This window comes from Salvelinus fontinalis, chromosome 22 (genome assembly GCF_029448725.1).
Source record: "Salvelinus fontinalis isolate EN_2023a chromosome 22, ASM2944872v1, whole genome shotgun sequence".
NCBI lineage: Eukaryota > Metazoa > Chordata > Actinopteri > Salmoniformes > Salmonidae > Salvelinus > Salvelinus fontinalis.
This window is the reverse complement of record NC_074686.1, coordinates 13,772,052-13,793,143: the sequence shown is the minus strand read 5'-3', so window position 1 is coordinate 13,793,143 and position 21,092 is coordinate 13,772,052. Positions and strand designations below refer to the sequence as shown.

Here is a 21,092-nt window from a genome sequence, read left to right as displayed (position 1 = left end):
GTTCCATAGGCCACAATCAACAGCCTGATCAACTCTATGAGAAAGAGATGTGTCACGCTGCATGAAGCAAATGGTGGTCAAACCAGATACTGACTGGTTTTCTGATATACGCCCCTACATTTGTGACCAACAGATGCATGTCTGTATTTCCAGTCGTGAAATACCTAGATTAGGGCCTAATGAATTTATTTCAATTGAGGGATTTCCTTATGAACTAACTCAGTGAAATTAATGCATGTTGCATTTATATATATATTTCAGTATATTTACACCTTTTCTTGTGGTCCTGTCTCCAAAGTCTTGTCTTCACTCTTAAGGGTCAATCGAGGAGTTAGTAGTTGGGGGACAGTAGGCTCTGTACATCTGTAGTAGATGAGGACAGCCACTACCATAACAACCACTGCTGTCACTTTTGCAGAAAGGAAAAGAGTGATGTGAGGTTTTAAAAAAGACAAAACCACTCAAGACATTTCATGTGGCAATTTTTTTGTTCACCCTTTCTGCTCAGTATCTAGCTGTCTTTCTCTCACTCACTCTCATGGTCTCCATCACTAACTAACTCTCTCACACACACACAAACCTTTACTGATGCAACATGGTCAATGATAAGAAACACAAGTTGATAAAACACACACTTTTTGCCTGGCTTCTGTCAGTGTGGGGGAGACACCTCACAACTCCACTCCCCCCGTCTTTCAAAATGCAAAGGGATGTGAGCTGTCTGCTTGGCAATTTAGCTTCATGGCACCCTACAGGTGGCCAGTCGGCATTGGTGAGTATAGCCCAGGAAGTGACCCAGGAACACAAACACTGCCATCTTTTTCCATAAAAGGACAAAATACACACCACAGTATTGAAGTAAGCAAAGCAAAACTTAGTATACGTGACCGACCAAAGGGGTTATCTCATTGTGACTAGTTTCAGCAGTTAACAATTTGGATAACTCTCACACACGCGCAAGCACACACACACACACACACACACACACTCACTCACTCACAGGAGAGGAATGTATTTGTCAGTTTCCATGATGTTTAATAAAAAGGCAGCCATAGTGAGATGAGTCAGTGAGTCTATTGGTATAGAGACAAAAAGCATTAAAACACAGAATACAAGACCTAGATAGGCCTGGAGGTGAGACAGATCTATAGAAATACTCAACCTAGATAGATCTGTCTCTACTCCTGATCTATCACAGTAGATTCTACTTTTAGTAACGTCAATCGTCATCATAGCGTCATTCAAGTAAGTCTAACGCTCTAAACACGTCGCCATAGTAATGCACCACACCCACCCCCTATACACACACTCACTCACACTCACACACACACACACACCGCCCCAGAGGTTTCTCCCCCTTTAGAACCGGAGTCATGGTCTAGTCCTCTAGAACAAGGTTGAGCTGGTGGACCGTTCAGGTTATATTTTCCCTCTCTCTGAGATGAACCACCCTCCCATCGCCAATAACTTTATCTGAGACTTGAAGACTTGAGGTACCTCCCCAAGCTAATGCCTACACTTCAGCTCAGAGGACCAACACAGTCTCGTGGCACGCAGATAAACTGGGTTCACACCCAGTCTGTCACACTAGCTGGGCCTCCCCTCTCAGAGCAAGCTGGGGTTCTCCAATTCTAGCAGGTCTCTAGTACAGACCAACCAGAGCAGAGGAAGGAGTTCACATGTGTGCAAGTGTGTTTATAGGGATGTGTTCACTTGGGCCCAAAATTAATCTGTCTCAACACACACACACACACAAAAACTAACTAAAAAGGAAAAGTTCACAGGTATTTAAATATTCAGGGTTAAAAGGAAATATGAATTGGTATAAATTAGCTTATAACGTTAATATATAAATCACAACTAATGTTGAAAGGACTAACTAAAAAGGAGCATGCAGAACACCTCTCCTGTGTGTCAAAGGGCAAAACACAGCCATCTTGGGTCTGGTCTTGGCTGCTCTCAGATACAAAATTAACACCTGTCCTAAACACACAGACTAGGAGCATGTCAGGGAGCAAGTGTGTGTGTGCATACAGGTGGCTCAAAGACACACATACACCCTTTACCTCTCCATTGGACAGACTAACTGAGTGGTCAACAGAATTCAAAATTCACATTCACATCTTTGGAACACGCACACACTCGCGGACCATCCTGCTTTGGTTGGTACAATGCATTCGTAAAGTATTCAGACCCATTGATTTTTTTAAACATTCTGTTACGTCCTTATTCTTAAAATGGATTAAATGGAAAAAATGTCCTCATCAATCTACACACAATACCCCAAAATAACAAAAGTGAAAACAGGTTTTTTAAATGTTTGCACTTTTTTTTTTTTAAATACCTTATTACATAAATATTCAGACCCTTTGCTATGAGACTCAAAACTGAGCTCAGGTACATCCTGTTTCCATTGATCATCCTTGAGATGTTTCTACAACTTGATTGGAGTCCACCTGTGGTAAATTCATTTGATTGGACATGATTTGGAAAGGCACACACCTGTCTATATAACTTCCCACAGTTGACAGTGCATGTCAAAGCAAAAACCAAGCCATGAGGTCGAAGGAATTGTCCGTAGAGCTCCGAGACAGGGTTGTGCCGAGACACAGATCTGGGGAAGGGTACCAAAACATTTCTGCAGCATTGAAGGTCTCCAGGAACACAGTGGCCTCCATCATTCTTAAATGGAAGAAGTTTGGAACCACCAAGACTGTTCCTAGAGCTGGCCGCCCAGCCAAACTGAGCATTCGGGGGAGAAGGGCCTTGTTCAGGGAGGTGACCAAGAACCCGATGGTCACTCTGACAGAGCTCCAGAATTCCTCTGTGGATATGGGAGAACCTTCCAGAAGGACAGCCATCTCTGTAGCCCTCCACCAATCAGGCCTTTATGGTAGAATGGCCAGACAGAAGCCACTCCTCAGGAAAAGGCACCTAACAGCCCATTTGCCTAAAGTACTCAGACCATGAGAAACAAGATTCTCTTGTCCGATGAAACCAAAATTAAACTCTTTGGCCTGAATGCCAAGAGTCACGTCTGGAGGAAACCTGGCACCATCTGTGGCAGGGATTGGGAGATTAGTCAGGATCGAGGGAAAGATAAACGGAGCAAAGTACAGAGAGATCCTTGATGAAAACCTGCTCCAGAGCTTGAGATGATCTGCAGAGAAGAATAGGGAGAAACTCCCCAAATACAGGTGTGCCAAGCTTGTAGCGTCATACCCAAGAAGAATTAAGGGTGTAATCGCTGCCAAAGGTGCTTCAACAAAGTACTGAGTAAAGGGTCTGAATATTTGTGTAAATGTGCTATTAAAGTTTTTATTTATAATAAAATTTATAAACATGTTTTTGCCTTGTCATTATGGGGTATTGTGTGTAGAATAATTATTTTAGAATAAGGCTGTAACATAACAAAATGTGGAAAGGGGTCTGAATACTTTCCGAATACACTGCATGTGCTACCTTAGGCTCAGGTGTCACCACCGAGTCCATAGCAACAACACCCTCTCTCCCCTAGCAACATCCCCGTCTCCATAGGAACAACCATGTCAGTCTCAACAGACAAATTTCCCTGGCAACACCACCTCGTCTTCATAGCAACAATGAAAGCACCCCAAGTTAGGGTTGTATAACTCTCAGAAATATGTCAGCCAGTGGTGTGTGTGTGTGTGTGTGTGTGTGTGTGTGTGTGTGTGTGTGTGTGTGTGTGTGTGTGTGTAAAGAGGTATCAGTGGTTCAGTGGTGTATCACTTTAATCTCAAACTTCAGGGGGTGAACAAGCTCTCTCTCTCTCCCCCCCTTCCTCTACCCCTCTCTCGGTTTTCTCTCCCCCCCTTCCTCTACCCCTCTCTCGGTCTTCTCTCTCCCCTTCCTCTACCCCTCTCTCGGTCTTCTCTCCCCCCTTCCTCTATCCCTCTCTCGGTCCTCTCTCCCCCCTTCCTCTACCCCCCTGTCTATTTCTGGATCTGGAAGATAAAGAGTCGAAGGTTGATGTTTTTGGCAGCCAGTAGTTTGTTACACTCCACAGAGTCGGTGATGGGCAGGGGGACGTAGTCTGTCTCGTTGGTGTCGTTGCTGAACGCGTGGTGGTGGATCACAGGCTTGATCCTCACGTCATCGTACGGACCTTTCAACAGCAGGAAGGAACACTCTATAGCGGAGTTCACCTACAGAAAGGAGGAGGGTTAGCGAGAGTGTGTGTGTATGTCAGTGTGTGCGCATAAGTTCAGTGAGTGTGTACCTTGCTCTTGAGGATGAGCTGGAAGGAGAGGGTGCGTTTGCAGGAGAGGTTAGGGTTTCGTTCAGAGTCGTTGACCCTGGCCTTCAGAACCCAGGTTTGGTTCAACACGGTGAAACGAGGAGTCTCATAGTACAGACGGGTTATAAAGTCATCTGTGCGGTACGGCCTGAACTGGACCTCTGCGCAGGGGAGAGGGAGGGGAGGAATGAATTAGAGAGATCCATGTTTTCTATGTGTGTGACTGGTCTTTCAAGACAGATAGGAACGATTGTCCTGGTAGTCAGGTACTGTGTGTAAGACAGTGCGTACTGTGTACCTAGCCTACCTGTGAAGCCAATCTTCTCGTAACAGAGCAGGGAGAATATAGAGTTGTAAAGAGTTAGTTCTCTGCGGTGGCTCTGGTCCATCTCCCCCAGGATGCCCATCAGCTCTGTGCCAGTCTTGGTGGGGTGGCAGCACTCCTCCTCGTGGGCCGGCAGCTCGTGGAACGGCCCCTTCCACGGGCAGCCAATCCGCTTGTACTTACACTGTGTCACCCTGGCAACATATCAGGAGGTGGGAGTTTAGGGCCAATCATAAGGAGGAATAAGACCATAAGCAAATTCGTTTTTGTCTCTCTATCATCCAGTCCCAAAACGCTTCCTACCCTTCCCCCTTGGTCCAACCCCCTAGTTTCTGCAGATCTGTAAGGTGGAAGGAATATGGTACAATCTCCACCACTGCACTGCTTATACCCATCACCCTATAGATCTACAAACATGGAGGGGTTAGGGCAGAGGGGGAGGGGTAAGAAGTGATTTGGGACCGACTGTATAATTTCTGCTGGTGCTGTCAGTAACACCTGCACCAGGGTCGTCTGATCGTCATAACAACAACAGAACAGGCGCACGCACACACACCCTGTAATCAGTTTGGTCAGTAAGTAGATCAGCTGTTTTCTTTTCAGAAGAGCAGCAAGTCATATTTTCCCATTCACCCCCCCCCCCCTCCCCAAGGCCAAAGCAAACCACATTTCTGTGTGTGTGTTTGTGGGAGGAGGAGAGGGGGGGTAAGGGGTAGGGTTTAGGTAAAATAAGATTTGGAATGGAAATACATTGTAGGTCCCCACGAGGATAGAAAAACAAAGTGTGTGTGTGTACCAATGAGGTGTGTACCTGTCTTGGCACTCCTCTCTCTGGTGCCTCTCTAGGCTAGAGCGAGGGAACTGTTTGAGACAGAAGGGGCAGTCTGTGGGCAGCTCACTCACAGCCTTCTCTACAGCCAGGTTCCTACAACACAGGGACTTACTGATCTCACACCTAAAGGGAGGGGGGGGGGGGGTAATCAATCAGCCAGTCAATTCAATTATATTTGTATAGAGACACGGTTACTAATCTCACACTTAAAACAGAGTCACGTAAATCAGTCAATCACTCACTCAATGTAACTGTATTTATAAACTGTGTGTGTACAGACCTGCAGTTAGGACACGTGGCCTGTTCTTCTTTCAGACGAGAGTCAGCCAGCAGGTGGATAAAACAGCCAGCACACATCAGGTGACCGTTGGTGCACTATAGAACAGAGGGTTAATGTAGGTGTGTTTGGTGTCCATACTGTGGAGAGTCGTCTTTATAAATCAGTGTTCATACGCTATACAGAAATGCATAGTATAGAGAAACACACAGGTGTGTGTATGTTTGTGAATGGCCATCTTTTCAAACCAGTCTTTGGGAGTGTGGAGAGCAGGTGTTATTTGAGGGCATACTACTCAGTACCAAACCACAGTAATGACACAGGTGTAAACTGGGTGTGAGGCAGGCAGTTCATTCAGTGTTACATGCTGATGTGTTGGGGTTTGCCTATTCCTAACTCCTAAGGGGCAGCCTGGGATGCACACATCTGTATCTGTTCATGTCTTGTTGTTGGCTAATCTGAATAGAATCGGCAGCCATTTCAGACACCTAGCTATCTACATCCAGATGATTTATAGATCTGATAATCTCTCTGCACTGCGCTGAGCTCTGGCTAACCCTCCTGAACAAGTTATCTACAGAATGAACGTAGCTGCTAGGCTGCGGCCCTGGGCCCTACAACTCTTCGCCTATCGTTACAGTCCATGACAGGTGGTGCTCAATAGGCCTACAAACTGTCTTCAACCCCCACTTCTTGCCTGACAGCCTAGTTAGCTAGCTAACATACATGTTAGTTAGGCTTACTTCATACGAAGTTAGCTAGCATTGACAAGAGGTCCAAAGTCAGTAGGCGTGTTTGTGACAGTATTTACCTGATAAACGGAGGCTTTGGGCAGGTCTAGACATACAGTGCAGCACAGGACTGAATACAGCCTCTCTTCCAGCTTTCCCGACTCTCCCTCCGGCAGTCTCATCCGCTTCTTGGGCGGCGGCTCGTCCGGATCCGACTCGGGACCGAGCCCCTCTCCTCTCCGGATGCTCACCTCCTCCTGCATAGACGGCCCCCCGACGACTGCCTCCAGGGCTGCCCCCACCGCCACAACCCCCAGGCCGCCTGAGGAGGAGCCTGGAGCGGCCGCGACGCCCACCTCCCCCCGCTCTTCCACCGAGGACATGGTGGGTGGTGGTGATTGTCAGGCGTTAGCTAGCTACCCGTCACCAAAATGTTACCTAGCTGGCAGGTTTAACGTCACAGGCTAGGCAGGGGAAAACCAGGCCACCCAGCTAAGGGTCAGTTGGCTAGCGAGCGAGCAGAGCTGGAACGCAAGTTGGCTAGCTAGATAGCTTGCCTGTTCGTAGGCAATGTTACGCAATAACGCGCTTGGAATTTAGATACACGAACGTTCTGGAATATCCAAAATTGTTATTTGATGATCGTTTTGTAGATTTGTAGATGGATATTTAGCGATGTTGGCAGATAAGCTCAATTCAGCTAGCTACTAGGCTATAAGTATCAAGCTCACAAAACACTCCAGCTCTCTCCGCTGTCTAGCTATAACAAAACACCCCGTCAGATGTTTTTGTGTTGTCCATTCTCTTTCGTTTGTTGTGCCAGCGCGTGAGCGGTCGTTCAGCAACTGCCCGATTCGGCAGATCGGTTAATGTCTTTTCCCCTGTGCCAGCTCACTATCCACCAGCCCCCGGGAAGTGTCAGTTTTGGAAAAAGCAGAGATATGTTCAGACAGTTCGCTGGGACTACTCTCTAACTACACAGCCATCTTTGTTTTTCTCCTGTCCGGACGGTCGCCTCCTCTTCTCCCGACTTCACTACACCCTAGCTCGGCGCTAAATATTTCTGATCCTTACTGGTGTTACTCAGCCAAGGTCACAAAAAAACTAAGCCCGAGTTTCGGAGAAACTGTCAATATTTTGCCAGTAGCTGTTATGGCCTTTCTTGCCAGTCCCTTGGCTGCGTCGCGGATTGGCTATCAGTGGAATGTTTTGTTGTATCAGATGACTTGGGGGAGTTGAGTGTGGATGCGCATGCGTAGTGGCTGTCTGCAGGGTCAGCGTGGTAGGACCAATGACTGAATATACTGGTAGGATGGATTTAACTAAAATGGAGCACGTCACCTTACCAGCATGGAGTCACCTTCCTGGACACAGCCAGAAATGACCAGACAAATCATGCTACCAGAAAACCCCTGGTTGACCCTGCCCCTGCACAATATACACTGTACAAATCATGAAGAACACCTTGTAATATTGAGTTGTATTTGTACCCCTCCTTTTGCCCTCAGAACAGCCTCAATTTGTTGGGGCATGGACTCTACAAGGTGTCGAAAGCGTTCCATGGGGATGCTGGCCTATGTTGACTTCAATGCGTCACACGGTTGTGCCAAGTTGGCTGGATGTCCTTTGGGTGGTGGACCATTCTTGATACATATGGGAAACTGTTGAGCGTGAAAGACCCAGGTGTGTTGCAGTTCTTGACACGTTCAAACCAGTGTGCCTGGCACCTACTACCATACCCCGTTGAAAGGCACTTAAATATTCTGTCTTGTACATTCACCCTCTGAATGGCACACATACACAATCCATGTCTCAATTGTCTCAAGGCTTAAAAATCCTTATTTAACCTGTGTCCTCCCCTTCATCTACACTGATTTAACAAGTGACCTCAATAAGGGATCATAGCTTTCACCTGGATTCACCTGGTCAGTCTATGTCATGGAAAGAGCAGGTGTTCTTAATGTTTTGTACATACAGTGTAGGCTAGCCTACAAACAGTACCAACAATAGGCCTATCCTTCATTTGTCAAATGATGTAGGCTAATAGACTGATACATTCGGCGATAGGCCATCCCCAGAGGACCCAGGTGTTGCGATCTTGTTAAGGATCATTACACTGTTATTACACTGATTGGTCACTCAAAATAAAAGACTCTCAAAGGAAAATTGCCATAAATGTTTGTCTTGTATCTGAAACTCCCATATTAGCAAGTGAGCCAGAGAAGAAAGTGAGCAGGTGGGGTTAGAGTTTGAGTAAGCCTTGTCTGTCTGTTGTGTAATTCTGTGAGTGTCGATGGTAGTTATTACGAACATTCTTTTTAGGTTTGTGTGTGTGAGAATTGAGTTATGTAAGCAGACGATGTGTGTGTGAAATCTATGGCTTCCTTTAGTTTCAATCATGGGACTCTTTTGTTGCTGTTTTTTTTTACTGTATTTGACTGTATTCATTTTTTTACTGTATTTGACTGTATTCATTTTTTTACTGTACTTGACTGTATACATTTTTATTTACTGTACTTGACTGTATACATTTTCTTTATTGTATTTGACTGCTTTATGTTGTTTTACTGTATTTGACTATATTCATTCACAAGAGTGAAACCTTCAGTCCCTTCCCCCATCTCCCTGTTGTGCCAATCTGGTTGCTGTGAGGTGTTTATGGGGGGTGACAGCTGTCAATCAAAACGGCTGAGCAACCCAGGATATCCTCAGGGCAGGAAGGGGGAGCTAGTCTGAATAGTGTGTGGAGGGGTTTGACTTGAGGTTGCAGTTTTGTATGTCGGAGTGGGTGGGTGGGTGGGTGGGGGGGGTTTAGATGTGTGCGTATGTGTGCAGGGGCAGGATGTCATGGTGTCAGCTGTCTGATCAGGCAGCGTAGGGTCGTAGCATGTCATTGGCCAAAGGGACATGCCTTAAATGAGCTAAATGACATAATCAGAGACCAATATCAGCTATGCGCGCGTGCGAGCACACACACACACACACACACACACACACACACACACACACACACACACACACACACACACACACACACACACACACACACACACACACACACAGGTTACTCAGTTGTCACTACCCTACCACCAATCGTCAAACAAGATTAATATGTAGCATATGTACACAAAACAGTTCCCTTTCCCCTTTACACCCAGGAGGAGGCAGGAAGTGAACCTGTGCCACAAAAGTCACACTGCCATTGGTGACACCCATCATCATCACCTCCCTCTCACACTGAACCACTCCAAATTAACTTAAAGACATGCTTCGGAACTTTGGCGACTAGTAAGTATTTTTGAAAGCTCCTGCTTTGAGCTGGATGTGTCAATGTGTAGTTCATACATGCATAATCTATGATCAGAATGACTGTTTTACCTCAATTAGCCACAATATCCCTAGTTTGAAAGCGACTGTTTTTCTGGAAGGTGTGCTGCGCCATTTTCTCTACATTTTCCCCCAACTTGAGCCAGCACCCTAGCAATTCGAGTTCAGCCAATGAGCTTCAGCCCCTCGCCATATGAGTGACAGCTAGCAAGTGGCACATCATGCACACAAAGAGAGAGAGAGAGCAATGACATGTGTAGTAGTAAGAAATTTTCAGGGACCACTTTTGGCTCGTGAGCGTTGCTTTCAGAACTACTGGCTAAAAAGAATACAAAAGTACCAGAGAATCTCTTTATCTTACCCTGGCTATAGTCAAATCCCCAAGACTACATATCACAAAACAGAGGAGGCTGGTGGGAGAAGCTATAGGAGGAAGAACTCATTGTAATGGCTGGAATTTAATAAATTGAATGGTATCAAACATAAGGAAACCACGTTTGACTCTGTTCCATTCATTCTCTTCCAGTCATTATAATGAGCCCCTCCTCCAATAACTCCTCCCACCAGCCTCCTCTGCCAAAAACTGTCTCGGGGATTCGGTTGTGGTTTTATTGAGGGTTTATCATTGACATCACATAACTACATTCTCCACATTGCAATAGTGATTTGTAGTTTCCTCAGATACCAATATAGCTAGCGTTTCCCTCCGTATACACCCGGTGGTGCCAATACGCCAAAAAAGGCTATTGTTCTGGAATTGAATCAAAAGCATATCACATCTATACAGTGTTCGTCTATGTCGTGACCTGTTTTTTGATACTGCTGCCACTGTTCTTTGCACTAATGAACCTTATAATTGAAAATGTCATATTTATTTTCTCTGTAAGTATAACGTTTTTGGGGGGTATAGCAACCTATGTATATTTTTTTCTCTGAATATAAATGTCTGCTGTTTTTATTATGCTGAAACCAAATTGCCCTGCAATGGGCCAATAGAGAATCTGAATCAGCCAATTAACCATTGTTGGCTACATATGTTGAAAATGACTCTGTATCAAATATGTGTTATAACTAGCGTTCTCTCTACTCACCACATCCGCTGTGACTGAGCAGAGATGAAGGATGCAGAGGAGACAGTGAGCAACACTGTGTGTATCTGTGTGTATATATGAATGTGAGTGTATGTGTGTGTGCACTTCGTGCATGCATGTGTGTTGAGAGACAAGGGGCTGTTCGATGGTGATTGTATTAAACTAAACAATACAAGGTCGTCAGAAAAACATTTAATGGCTGAGAAAGAGAAAGGGAGATGGGGGGAGAGTTCGAGAGAATGGGAGGGAGAGATGGAGGGCGATATAGACAGGGAGGGAGGGTGTGAGGGAAAGGGAGATGGAGAGAGGGAGAGAGAGAGAGGCTGAGAGGGGAAGACAGTATCTGGTATTTCTAGTAGGCCTCGAGGAGGAAAGAGGAGAGGATGGGGGTGTGGCTTAGGTTATGAAATTCACTGAGAGAGAGAGAGAGTTCTGTGTGTGTGTGTGTGTGTGTGTGTGTGTGAAAGGGGGGGCTGTGTGTGTGAGAGAGGGAGACAGGGAGGAGGGCTAAGTATGTATGTGACAGAGAGGATGAAAATGAGACGGGGACAGAGAAGAGAGCTGTGTGTGTAAAAGAGAGGGAGAAAAAGAGGGAAATATAAGAGAGCTGTGTTTGATAGAGGGAGGAGAAAAAAGAGATTGAGGGAGGGCTGTTTTGAGGATGTGCTTGAAAACGGAGGAGGGAGGAGGAAAAGGAGAGAACTGAGCTGAGAAAAATCTGTCTGATCCGCACACTGGTCTCTGCGATAGAGGAGAGAGGGAGGAGGAGAAGAGAGGCGGATAAGAAGAGAGGATAGGAAGAAGAAGCGAGAGAACACAGGACTGCACAGTGAGGTATGGCTGTCATGGGTTGCTTTATTCATAGCTATGACAGAGGCGTGTGTATGAGTTTGTGTGTATGTATGAACAATTCATAAATTAGGCTGTGTGTGTGTGTGTGTTGTGTGTGTGTGTGTGTGTGTGTGTGTGTGTGTGTGTGTGTGTGTGTGTGTGTGTGTGTGTGTGTGTGTGTGTGTGTGTGTGTGTGTGTGTGTGTGTGTATGACTGCATTGACCCTGCGTTTGCTGATGTATGATGGATGGAATACGGTTAGATTATTAATGATGTAATGTTAGTGCAGAATTTTCAGTGTGTCCGTGTGTCTGTGTGTGTGTTTGTCTATATATCTTAATGGTGTGTATGTGGATGTGTATATAAATCGTGCCGATGAATGTGTTTAGGTGTGTGTGTGTGTGTGTGTGTGTTCATTCGTTTCATATATTGTGTGTGCACATGCACAGTTGGGCAATTTGACATGATCAAATGTTTCTGCGCATGAGCTCAGCTAGCCAACATCGCCATGACAAGGCTTCATAATGTGTGTGTGTGTCACACTACTTAATAGCGTGATCAGGGATTTCTATTGGAGCAGACGTATCTGAGACTCTTCATATCATATACAGTATCTATAGCCTATCCACTGATGTTCCAGCTAGCTATCAGTGGATTAGCATGTGCTAGCCAGTTAGTTTTAATAGAAAGCAACATGGAAGAGGTTCTAAAAGGCAAGGTGAAGCTGTCTGTTAGCAGCACAGGATGTGGCAGGATGTGTGTGTGTGTGCGTGTGTTTGTGTGTGTGTGAACCCTAACCCTACAGCACTTCATAACCTTCATTATTCAGATTACTCATCGTCTCCCGATGCGGATGCGCAGGACTATGGTAGATGAAGGAACCAATCTACCTTTTCAGACTGCCAGAGTATTTATCTGGTCAATATGGCAGTGTGTTATGTCTGCTGTTTGTAACAGTGTGTTGTAGGTGAAAATGTGATTGTATTTTAAATTGTATTTGAATGTTTAAGGACTCTTGGAAGATTAGTCCAAATGAGGACTAAAGGAGATCCTAATCAAATTAAATCAAATCTCCTTATCTCTCTCTCGCTTCCTCTTTCTCTGTCTTTCTCTCTCTATCTTTTTCTTTCTTTCTCTCTTTTCACCTCTCTCCCTCTCTTTCTTTCTCTCTCTCTCTCTCTCTCTCTCTCACTCTATTTCTCTCTCTCTCTCCATTTCTCTCTCTCTCTCTCTCACTCATGTTCATCTGCTTAGACAGATTCACATTGGAGACCTGGAGGATATATTGACAGGGTTAGAGGTCAGGGACTAGGCAGACATGATGACATCACATGGAAAGCTGAGGATGCAGAGAGGGAGTCTATATGAGTATGACTCCCAGATCAAAGGTGAGAACACATACTTTTCTGTGTGTGTGTTCATACATACAGTATACTGCATGTACTGTCTAACTTGTGTTGTCGTGTGTATGTTCATGTGAGTTCATACATGTGTGTATGTGTGTACACGTGTGTTCGTGTGTGTGTTCATGCATGTACTGTGTGAACTTTTGTGATCAAATGTTTTTTATTTAGTAATAATAACTGTCAGCAAACATGAATACATACATACACAATTAGGTTGCAACTCCCCTCCCCCATCCCCATCCCTCCCGAGGACTTTTGGGATCAAATGAAATCAACACACATTGACCAGAAAAAAAAGAAAAAAAAACTCAAAGCAGCACATTCAAAGTATCTTCTTTAGCTCCACGAACGCATCACAGACACTGACTGTACAAAATATTAGGAACCCCTTCCTAATATTGCGTTACACCCCCTTTTGCCCTCAGAACAGCCTCACTTTGTTGGGGCATGGACTCTACAAGGTGTCAAAAGCATTCCACAGTGATGCTGGCCCATGTTGACTCCAATGCTTCCCACAGTTGTGTCGAGTTGGCTGGTAGTGGATCTCTAATCCGAAAATAGCTTGTTCCATCTCATCCCTCAGATGCTCAATTGGATTGAGATCTGGTGACTGGGCAGGCCACTGCAGTAAGCTGAATTCACTGTCATGTTCGTGGAACCTTTCCTGGACAATCCTAGCCTTGTGGCATTGGGCATTATCCTGCAGAATTTTTTTTATCTGCAGATGGATACATTGCTGCGATGAAGGGATGCACCTGATTGGCAATGATGTTCAGCTATCCTGTGGCATTCAAACATTGCTCCACTTTTATCAAGGGGCCCAATGTGTGGCATAAAAACACACCCCACACCATCACACCACCGTCACCAGCCTGCAATGTTGACACATGGCATGATGGATGCATGTACTCATGTGGTTTTCTCCATACCGTGGTCCTCCCATCAGTGTGAAACAGCAGGAACCGGGGTTCATCAGACCAGGCAATATTTTCCCAATTCTCCATTGTCCAGTGTTTTCATTCCTTAGCCCACTGCAACTGCAGTTTCTTGTTTTTTGCTGAAATAAGTGGAACTCTGTAAGGTCGTTGGCTGCCATACCCAATTCATGTCAAGATACAACAAGTTGTGCCTTCTTTTATGGGTCTTTGAGCAACAATGTTGTAATGGACTGTCAGTTGACTAAATGTAGCCTGTCTGTTGCTCTGCACAATTCGTGTCTGCCTCCTTTGTCCTTTTTCATCAATTACCTATTTTTGACCACTGGCCTGCCGTTGGCTGGATGTCCTTTAGGTAGTGGACCATTCTTGATACACATGGGAAACTGTTGAGTGTGAAAGACCCAAGAGAGTTGCAGTTCTTGACACATTCAAACCAGTGTGCCTGACACCTAGTACCATACCCCATTCAAAGGCACTTAAATCTTTTGTCTTGCACATTCACCCTAAATGGAACACACACACAATGCATGTCTCAATTGACACAAGGCTTAAAAATCCTTCTTTAACCTGTCTCCTCTCCTTTGTCTTCCTAATGTTTTGTACACCAAAAAAGTGAGTATACATTGATGGATAAAGAGTGAGTTTTGAGGCTTCCATCGTACTACAATCATTTTCTTTGCAGCAGTTAGTCCAGCAAGAAATCAAATCAAATCATGTACACAGATTAGCAGATGTTATCACAGGTTCAGCGAACAGTGCCGAAATACCTAGCAATAAAAAAATATATATTATTACGCACTAATACCAAATACTTATTTTCCACCATAATTTGCAAATAAATTCATTAAAAATCCTACAATGTGATTTTCTGGATTTTTTTTTCTCATTTTGTCTGTCATAGTTGAAGTGTACCTATGATGAAAATTACAGGCCTCTCTCATCTTTTTAAGTGGGACAACTTGCACAATTGGTGGCTGACTAAATACTTTTTTGCCCCACTGTAGGTGCAGCAGGGTAGAATACCAGATGGAAGCCGGCTAGAACAGTGACTAAGGTTCAAGGCAGGTTACTGGGAGGAGGTCAACTAGAATAGTGACTAAGGTTCAGGGCAGGTTACTGGGAGGAGGTCAACTAGAATAGTGACTAAGGTTCAAGGCAGGTTACTGGGAGGAGGTCAACTAGAATAGTGACTAAGGTTCAGGGCAGGGTACTGGGTGGAGGTCAACTAGAATAGTGACTAAGGTGCAGGGCAGGGTATTGGGTGGAGGTCAGCTAGAACAGTGACTAAGGTTCAGGGCAGGGTACTGAGTGGAGGTCAACTAGAACAGTGACTAAGGTTCAGGGCAGGGTACTGGGTGGAGGTCAGCTAGAACAGTGACTAAGGTTCAGGGCAGGGTACTGGGTGGAGTTCAGCTAGAACAGTGACTAAGATTCATGGCAGGGTACTGGGTGGAGGTCAGCTAGAACAGTGACTAAGGTTCAGGGCAGGGTACTGGGTGGAGGTCAGCTAGAACAGTGACTAAGGTTCAGGGCAGGGTACTGGGTGGAGTTCAGCTAGAACAGTGACTAAGATTCATGGCAGGGTACTGGGTGGAGGTCAGCTAGAACAGTGACTAAGGTTCAGGGCAGGGTACTGGGTGGAGGTCAGCTAGAACAGTGACTAAGGTTCAGGGCAGGGTACTGGGTGGAGGTCAGCTAGAACAGTGACTAAGGTTCAGGGCAGGGTACTGGGTGGATGTCAACTAGAACAGTGACTAAGGTTCAGGACAGGGTACTGGGTGGAGGTCAGCTAGAACAGTGACTAAGGTTCAGGGCAGGGTCCTGGGTGGAGGCCAGCTAGAACAGTGACTAAGGTTCAGGGCAGGGTACTGGGTGGAGGTCAGCTAGAACAGTGACTAAGGTTCAGGGCAGGGTACTGGGTGGAGGTCAGCTAGAACAGTGACTAAGGTTCAGGACATGGTACTGGGTGGAGGTCAGCTAGAACAGTGACTAAGGTTCAGGGCAAGTTACTGGGTGGAGGTCAGCTAGAACAGTGACTAAGGTTCAGGGCAGGGTACTGGGTGGAGGTCAGCTAGAACAGTTATTAAGGTTCAGGGCAGGGTACTGGGTGGAGGTCAGCTAGAACAGTGACTAAGGTTCAGGGCAGGGTACTGGGTGGAGTTCAGCTAGAACAGTGAATAAGATTCATGGCAGGGTACTGGGTGGAGGTCAGCTAGAACAGTGACTAAGGTTCAGGACAGGGTACTGGGTGGAGGTCAGCTAGAACAGTGACTAAGGTTCAGGGCAAGGTACTGGGTGGAGGTCAATTAGAACAGTGACTAAGGTTCAGGGCAGGGTACTGGGTGGAGGTCAGCTAGAACAGTGACTAAGGTTCAGGGCAGGGTACTGGGTGGAGGTCAGCTATAACAGTGTCTGGGGTTTATGGCAGGGTACTGGGTGGAGGTCAGCTAGAACAGTGACTAAGGTTCAGGGCAGGGTACTGGGTGGAGGTCAACTAGAACAGTGACTAAGGTTCAGGGCAGGGTACTGGGTGGAGGTCAGCTAGAACAGTGACTAAGGTTCAGGGCAGGGTACTGGGTGGAGGTCAGCTAGAACAGTGACTAAGGTTCAGGACAGGGTACTGGGTGGAGGTCAGCTAGAACAGTGACTAAGGTTCAGGGCAGGGTACTGGGTGGAGGTCAATTAGAACAGTGACTAAGGTTCAGGGCAGGGTACTGGGTGGAGGTCAGCTAGAACAGTGACTAAGGTTCAGGACCTGGTACTGGGTGGAGGTCAGCTAGAACAGTGACTAAGGTTCAGGGCAGGGTCCTGGGTGGAGGTCAACTAGAACAGTGACTACGGTTCAGGGCAGGGTACTGGGTGGAGGTCAGCTATAACAGTGACTAAGGTTCAGGGCAGGGTACTGGGTGGAGGTCAGCTAGAACAGTGACTAAGGTTCAGGGCAGGGTACTGGGTGGAGTTCAGCTAGAACAGTGACTAAGGTTCAGGGCAGGGTCCTGGGTGGAGGTCAACTAGAACAGTGACTAAGGTTCAGGGCAGGGTTCTGGGTGGAGGTCAGCTAGAACAGTGACTAAGGTTCAGGGCAAGTTACTGGGTGGAGGTCAACTAGAACAGTGACTAAGGTTCAGGGCAGGGTACTGGGTGGAGGTCAGCTAGAACAGTGACTAAGGTTCAAGACAGGGTACTGGGTGGAGGTCAGCTAGAACAGTGACTAAGGTTCAGGGCAGGGTACTGGGTAGAGGTCAGCTAGAACAGTGACTAAGGTTCAGGGCAGGGTACTGGGTGGAGGTCAGCTAGAACAGTGACTAAGGTTCAGGGCAGGGTACTGAGTGGAGGCCAACTAGAACAGTGACTAAGGTTCAGGACAGGGTACTGGGTGGAGGTCAACTAGAACAGTGACTAAGGTTCAGGGCAGGGTACTGGGTGGAGGTCAACTAGAACAGTGACTAAGGTTCAGGGCAGGGTACTGGGTAGAGGTCAGCTAGAACAGTGACTAAGGTTCAGGGCAAGGTACTGAGTGGAGGTCAGCTAGAACAGTGACTAAGGTTCATGGCAGGGTACTGGGTGGAGGTCAGCTAGAACAGTGACTAAGGTTCAGGGCAGGGTACTGGGTGGAGGTCAGCTAGAACAGTGACTAAGGTTCAGGGCAGGGTACTGGGTGGAGGTCAGCTAGAACAGTGACTAAGGTTCATGGCAGGGTACTGGGTGGAGGTCAGCTAGAACAGTGACTAAGGTTCAGGGCAGGGTACTGGGTGGAGGTCAGCTAGAACAGTGACTAAGGTTCAGGGCAGGGTACTGGGTGGAGGTCAGCTAGAACAGTGACTAAGGATCAGGGCAGGGTACTGGGTGGAGGTCAGCTAGAACAGTGACTAAGGTTCAGGGCAGGGTACTGGGTGGAGGTCAGCTATAACAGTGTCTGGGGTTTATGGCAGGGTACTGGGTGGAGGTCAGCTAGAACAGTGACTAAGGTTCAGGGCAGGTTACTGGGTGGAGGTCAGCTAGAACAGTGACTAAGGTTCAGGACAGGGTACTGGGTGGAGGTCAGCTAGAACAGTGACTAAGGTTCAGGGCAGGGTACTGGGTGGAGGTCAATTAGAACAGTGACTAAGGTTCAGGGCAGGGTACTGGGTGGAGGTCAGCTAGAACAGTGACTAAGGTTCAGGACAGGGTACTGGGTGGAGGTCAACTAGAACAGTGACTAAGGTTCAGGGCAGGTTACTGGGTGGAGGTCAGCTAGAACAGTGACTAAGGTTCAGGACAGGGTACTGGGTGGAGGTCAGCTAGAACAGTGACTAAGGTTCAAGACAGGGTACTGGGTGGAGGTCAGCTAGAACAGTGACTAAGGTTCAGGGCAGGGTACTGGATAGAGGTCAGCTAGAACAGTGACTAAGGTTCAGGGCAGGGTACTGGGTGGAGGTCAGCTAGAACAGTGACTAAGGTTCAGGGCAGGGTACTGAGTGGAGGCCAACTAGAACAGTGACTAAGGTTCAGGACAGGGTACTGGGTGGAGGTCAACTAGAACAGTGACTAAGGTTCAGGGCAGGGTACTGGGTGGAGGTCAACTAGAACAGTGACTAAGGTTCAGGGCAGGGTACTGGGTAGAGGTCAGCTAGAACAGTGACTAAGGTTCAGGGCAGGGTACTGAGTGGAGGTCAGCTAGAACAGTGACTAAGGTTCAGGGCAGGGTACTGGGTAGAGGTCAGCTAGAACAGTGTCTGGGGTTTATGGCAGGGTACTGAGTGGAGGTCAGCTAGAACAGTGACTAAGGTTCAGGGCAGGGTACTGGGTGGTAGCCAGCTAGAACAGTGACTAAGATTCATGGCAGGGTACTGGGTGGAGATCAGCTAGAACAGTGACTAAGGTTCATGGCAGGGTACTGGGTGGAGGTCAGCTAGAACAGTGACTAAGGTTCAGGGCAGGGTACTGGGTGGAGGTCAGCTAGAACAGTGACTAAGGTTCATGGCAGGGTACTGGGTGGAGGTCAGCTAGAACAGTGACTAAGGTTCAGGGCAGGGTACTGGGTGGAGGTCAGCTAGAACAGTGACTAAGGTTCAGGACAGGGTACTGGGTGGAGGTCAGCTAGAACGGTGACTAAGGTTCAGGACAGGGTACTGGGTGGAGGTCAACTAGAACAGTGAGTAAGGTTCAGGGCAGGGTACTGAGTGGAGGTCAGCTAGAACAGTGACTAAGATTTATGACAGGGTACCGGGTCGTAGGTGGCTAGTAACAGTGACTAAGGTTCAGGGCAGGGTACCGGGTGGTAGGTGGCTAGTAACAGTGACTAAGGTTCAGGGCAGGGTACCGGGTGGTAGGTGGCTAGTAACAGTGACTAAGGTGCAGGGCAGGGTACTGGGCAGAGGCTGGCTAGTGGTGACTATTTACCAGTCTGATGTTCTGGATATAGAAGCTATTTCTCAGTCTCTCTGTCCCAGCTATAATGCAGCTGTACTGTCTCCCCGCTCTAGATGGTAGCTGGGTGAACAGGCCGTGGCTCGGGTGGTTGAGGTCCTTGATGATCTTCTTGGCCTTCCTGTTACACTGGGTGCTGTAGAGGTCCTGGAGGGCAGGCAGTGTGCCCCGGTGACACGTTGGGTTGACCGCACACTCTGGAGAACCCTACAGTTGCGGGCAGTGCAATTGCGGTACCAAGCGTTCACACAGCCGACATGATTTTCTCAATGGTGCATCTATAGATGTTCGTGAGTGTCTTAGGGACCAAGTCAAATTTCTTCAGCCTGCTGCATGCCAAGGAACTTGAAGCTTTTTACACTCTCCAATGCGGCCCGTCGATATGGATGGGGGCGTGCTCTTTCTGTTGTCTCCTGTAGTCCACGATCAGCTCCTTAGTTTTGTTCATGTTGAGGGAGAAGTTGTTTTCTTGGCACTTCTCCTGCAGAGCTCTCACTTCCTCCCTGTAGGCTTTCTCATCGTTTTTGGTAATCAGACCTACCACTGTTGTGTCATCAGCAAACTTGATGATTGAGTTGGAGACATGCGTGTTCACGCAGTCATGGGTGAACAGGGAGTACAGGAGGGGGCTGAGCATGCACCCCTGTGGGGCCCCCGTATTGAGGGTCAGCGTGGTGGAGGTGTTGTTGCCTACCTTCACCACTTGGGGTCAGCCCAAGACCCAGTTGCACAGGGAGGGGTTCAGACCCAGGGAACTGAGCTTAGTGATGAGCTTGGAGGGCACTATGGTGTTGAAGGCTGAGCTGTAGTTGAGGAACAGCATTCTTATAGGCATTTCTCTTGTCCAGGTAGGATAGGGAAGTGTGCAGTGCAATGGCGATTGCGTCATCCGTGGATCTGTTGAGGCGATAAGTGAATTGCAGTTGGTCTAGGGTGTCGGGTAAGGTGGAGTTGATACGGTCACTAACTAGCCTCTCAAAGCACTTCATGATTACAGAAGAGAGTGCTACAGGGCGATAGTCATTTAGTTCAGTTACCTCCGCCTTCTTGGGTACAGGAACAATAGTGGACATCTTGAAGCATGTGGGGACAACTGACTGGAACATGGAGTGATTGAATATGTCTGTAAACACTCCAGACATCTGCATATGCTCTGAGTACGCAGCTTGGAATGCCATCTGAGCCAGCAGCCTTGCGAGGGTTAAAACGCTTAAATGACTTACTTACGTCGATCATGGAGAACGAGAGCACACAGTCCTCATGAGCGCCGGAGGCCCGTGTCGGTGGCTCGATGTTGTTTTCCTCGAAGCGGGCGAAGAAGGTGTTTAGCTCGTCCAGGAGCGAGGCGTTGGTGTCCGCAATGTGGCTGGCTTTCCCTTTGTAATCCGTGATTGTCTGGAGTCCCTGTCACATAGGTCTCATGTCTGAACCGTTGAATTGCAACTCCACTTTGTCCCTGTACTGTCGTTTTGCCTCTTTGATTGCCTTACAGAGGACGTAGCTGGTCTGCTTGTGCAAGTCCATTTTTCCCAGTCACCTTGCTATGGTTAAATGTGGTGTTCTATGCACTTCCTGATTAACCCAGTCACAGTCAGTGTATACACTGAATATACAAAACATTAGGAACATCTTCCTAATATTGAGTTGCACCCACCCTTCCCTTTTGC

The 21,092-nt window shown here is 47.1% G+C and overlaps 2 protein-coding genes across 8 annotated transcripts in view; one reads left to right on the top strand and one right to left on the bottom strand.

Annotated features, from left to right (window-relative positions):
• Positions 1–465: 465 nt before the first annotated feature.
• zftraf1 (zinc finger TRAF-type containing 1) lies at positions 466–7,669 on the bottom strand. Of its 4 annotated transcripts, none has more exons than XM_055876541.1 (6): positions 6,504–7,669; positions 5,696–5,790; positions 5,380–5,538; positions 4,557–4,777; positions 4,241–4,419; positions 466–4,166 (listed from the first exon to the last, which is right to left on the bottom strand). In XM_055876541.1, exons 1-6 carry the CDS (start codon positions 6,804–6,806, stop codon positions 3,954–3,956), a joined length of 1,170 nt encoding a protein of 389 aa, XP_055732516.1. In that variant the 5' UTR covers positions 6,807–7,669; the 3' UTR covers positions 466–3,953. The 4 variants fall into 4 exon arrangements, with proteins under 4 accessions (XP_055732516.1, XP_055732519.1, XP_055732520.1 ...); XM_055876544.1 differs by having other exon boundaries at positions 5,395–5,538; positions 6,504–7,667; XM_055876545.1 differs by having other exon boundaries at positions 4,566–4,777; positions 5,395–5,538; positions 6,504–7,666.
• A 3,549-nt stretch (positions 7,670–11,218) lies between these two features.
• Positions 11,219–21,092, top strand: part of arhgap4b (Rho GTPase activating protein 4b) — a 43,144-nt gene continuing 33,270 nt past the window's right edge. The window contains exons 1-2 of one of the 4 annotated variants that reach the window (XM_055876538.1): positions 11,219–11,675; positions 12,927–13,060. In XM_055876538.1, coding sequence (XP_055732513.1) covers positions 12,991–13,060 — 70 coding nt within the window. In that variant the 5' untranslated portion in view covers positions 11,219–11,675; positions 12,927–12,990. The remainder of the gene's footprint in view (positions 11,676–12,926; positions 13,061–21,092) is intronic. The other 3 variants (XM_055876536.1, XM_055876535.1, XM_055876537.1) reach the window with 3 other exon arrangements.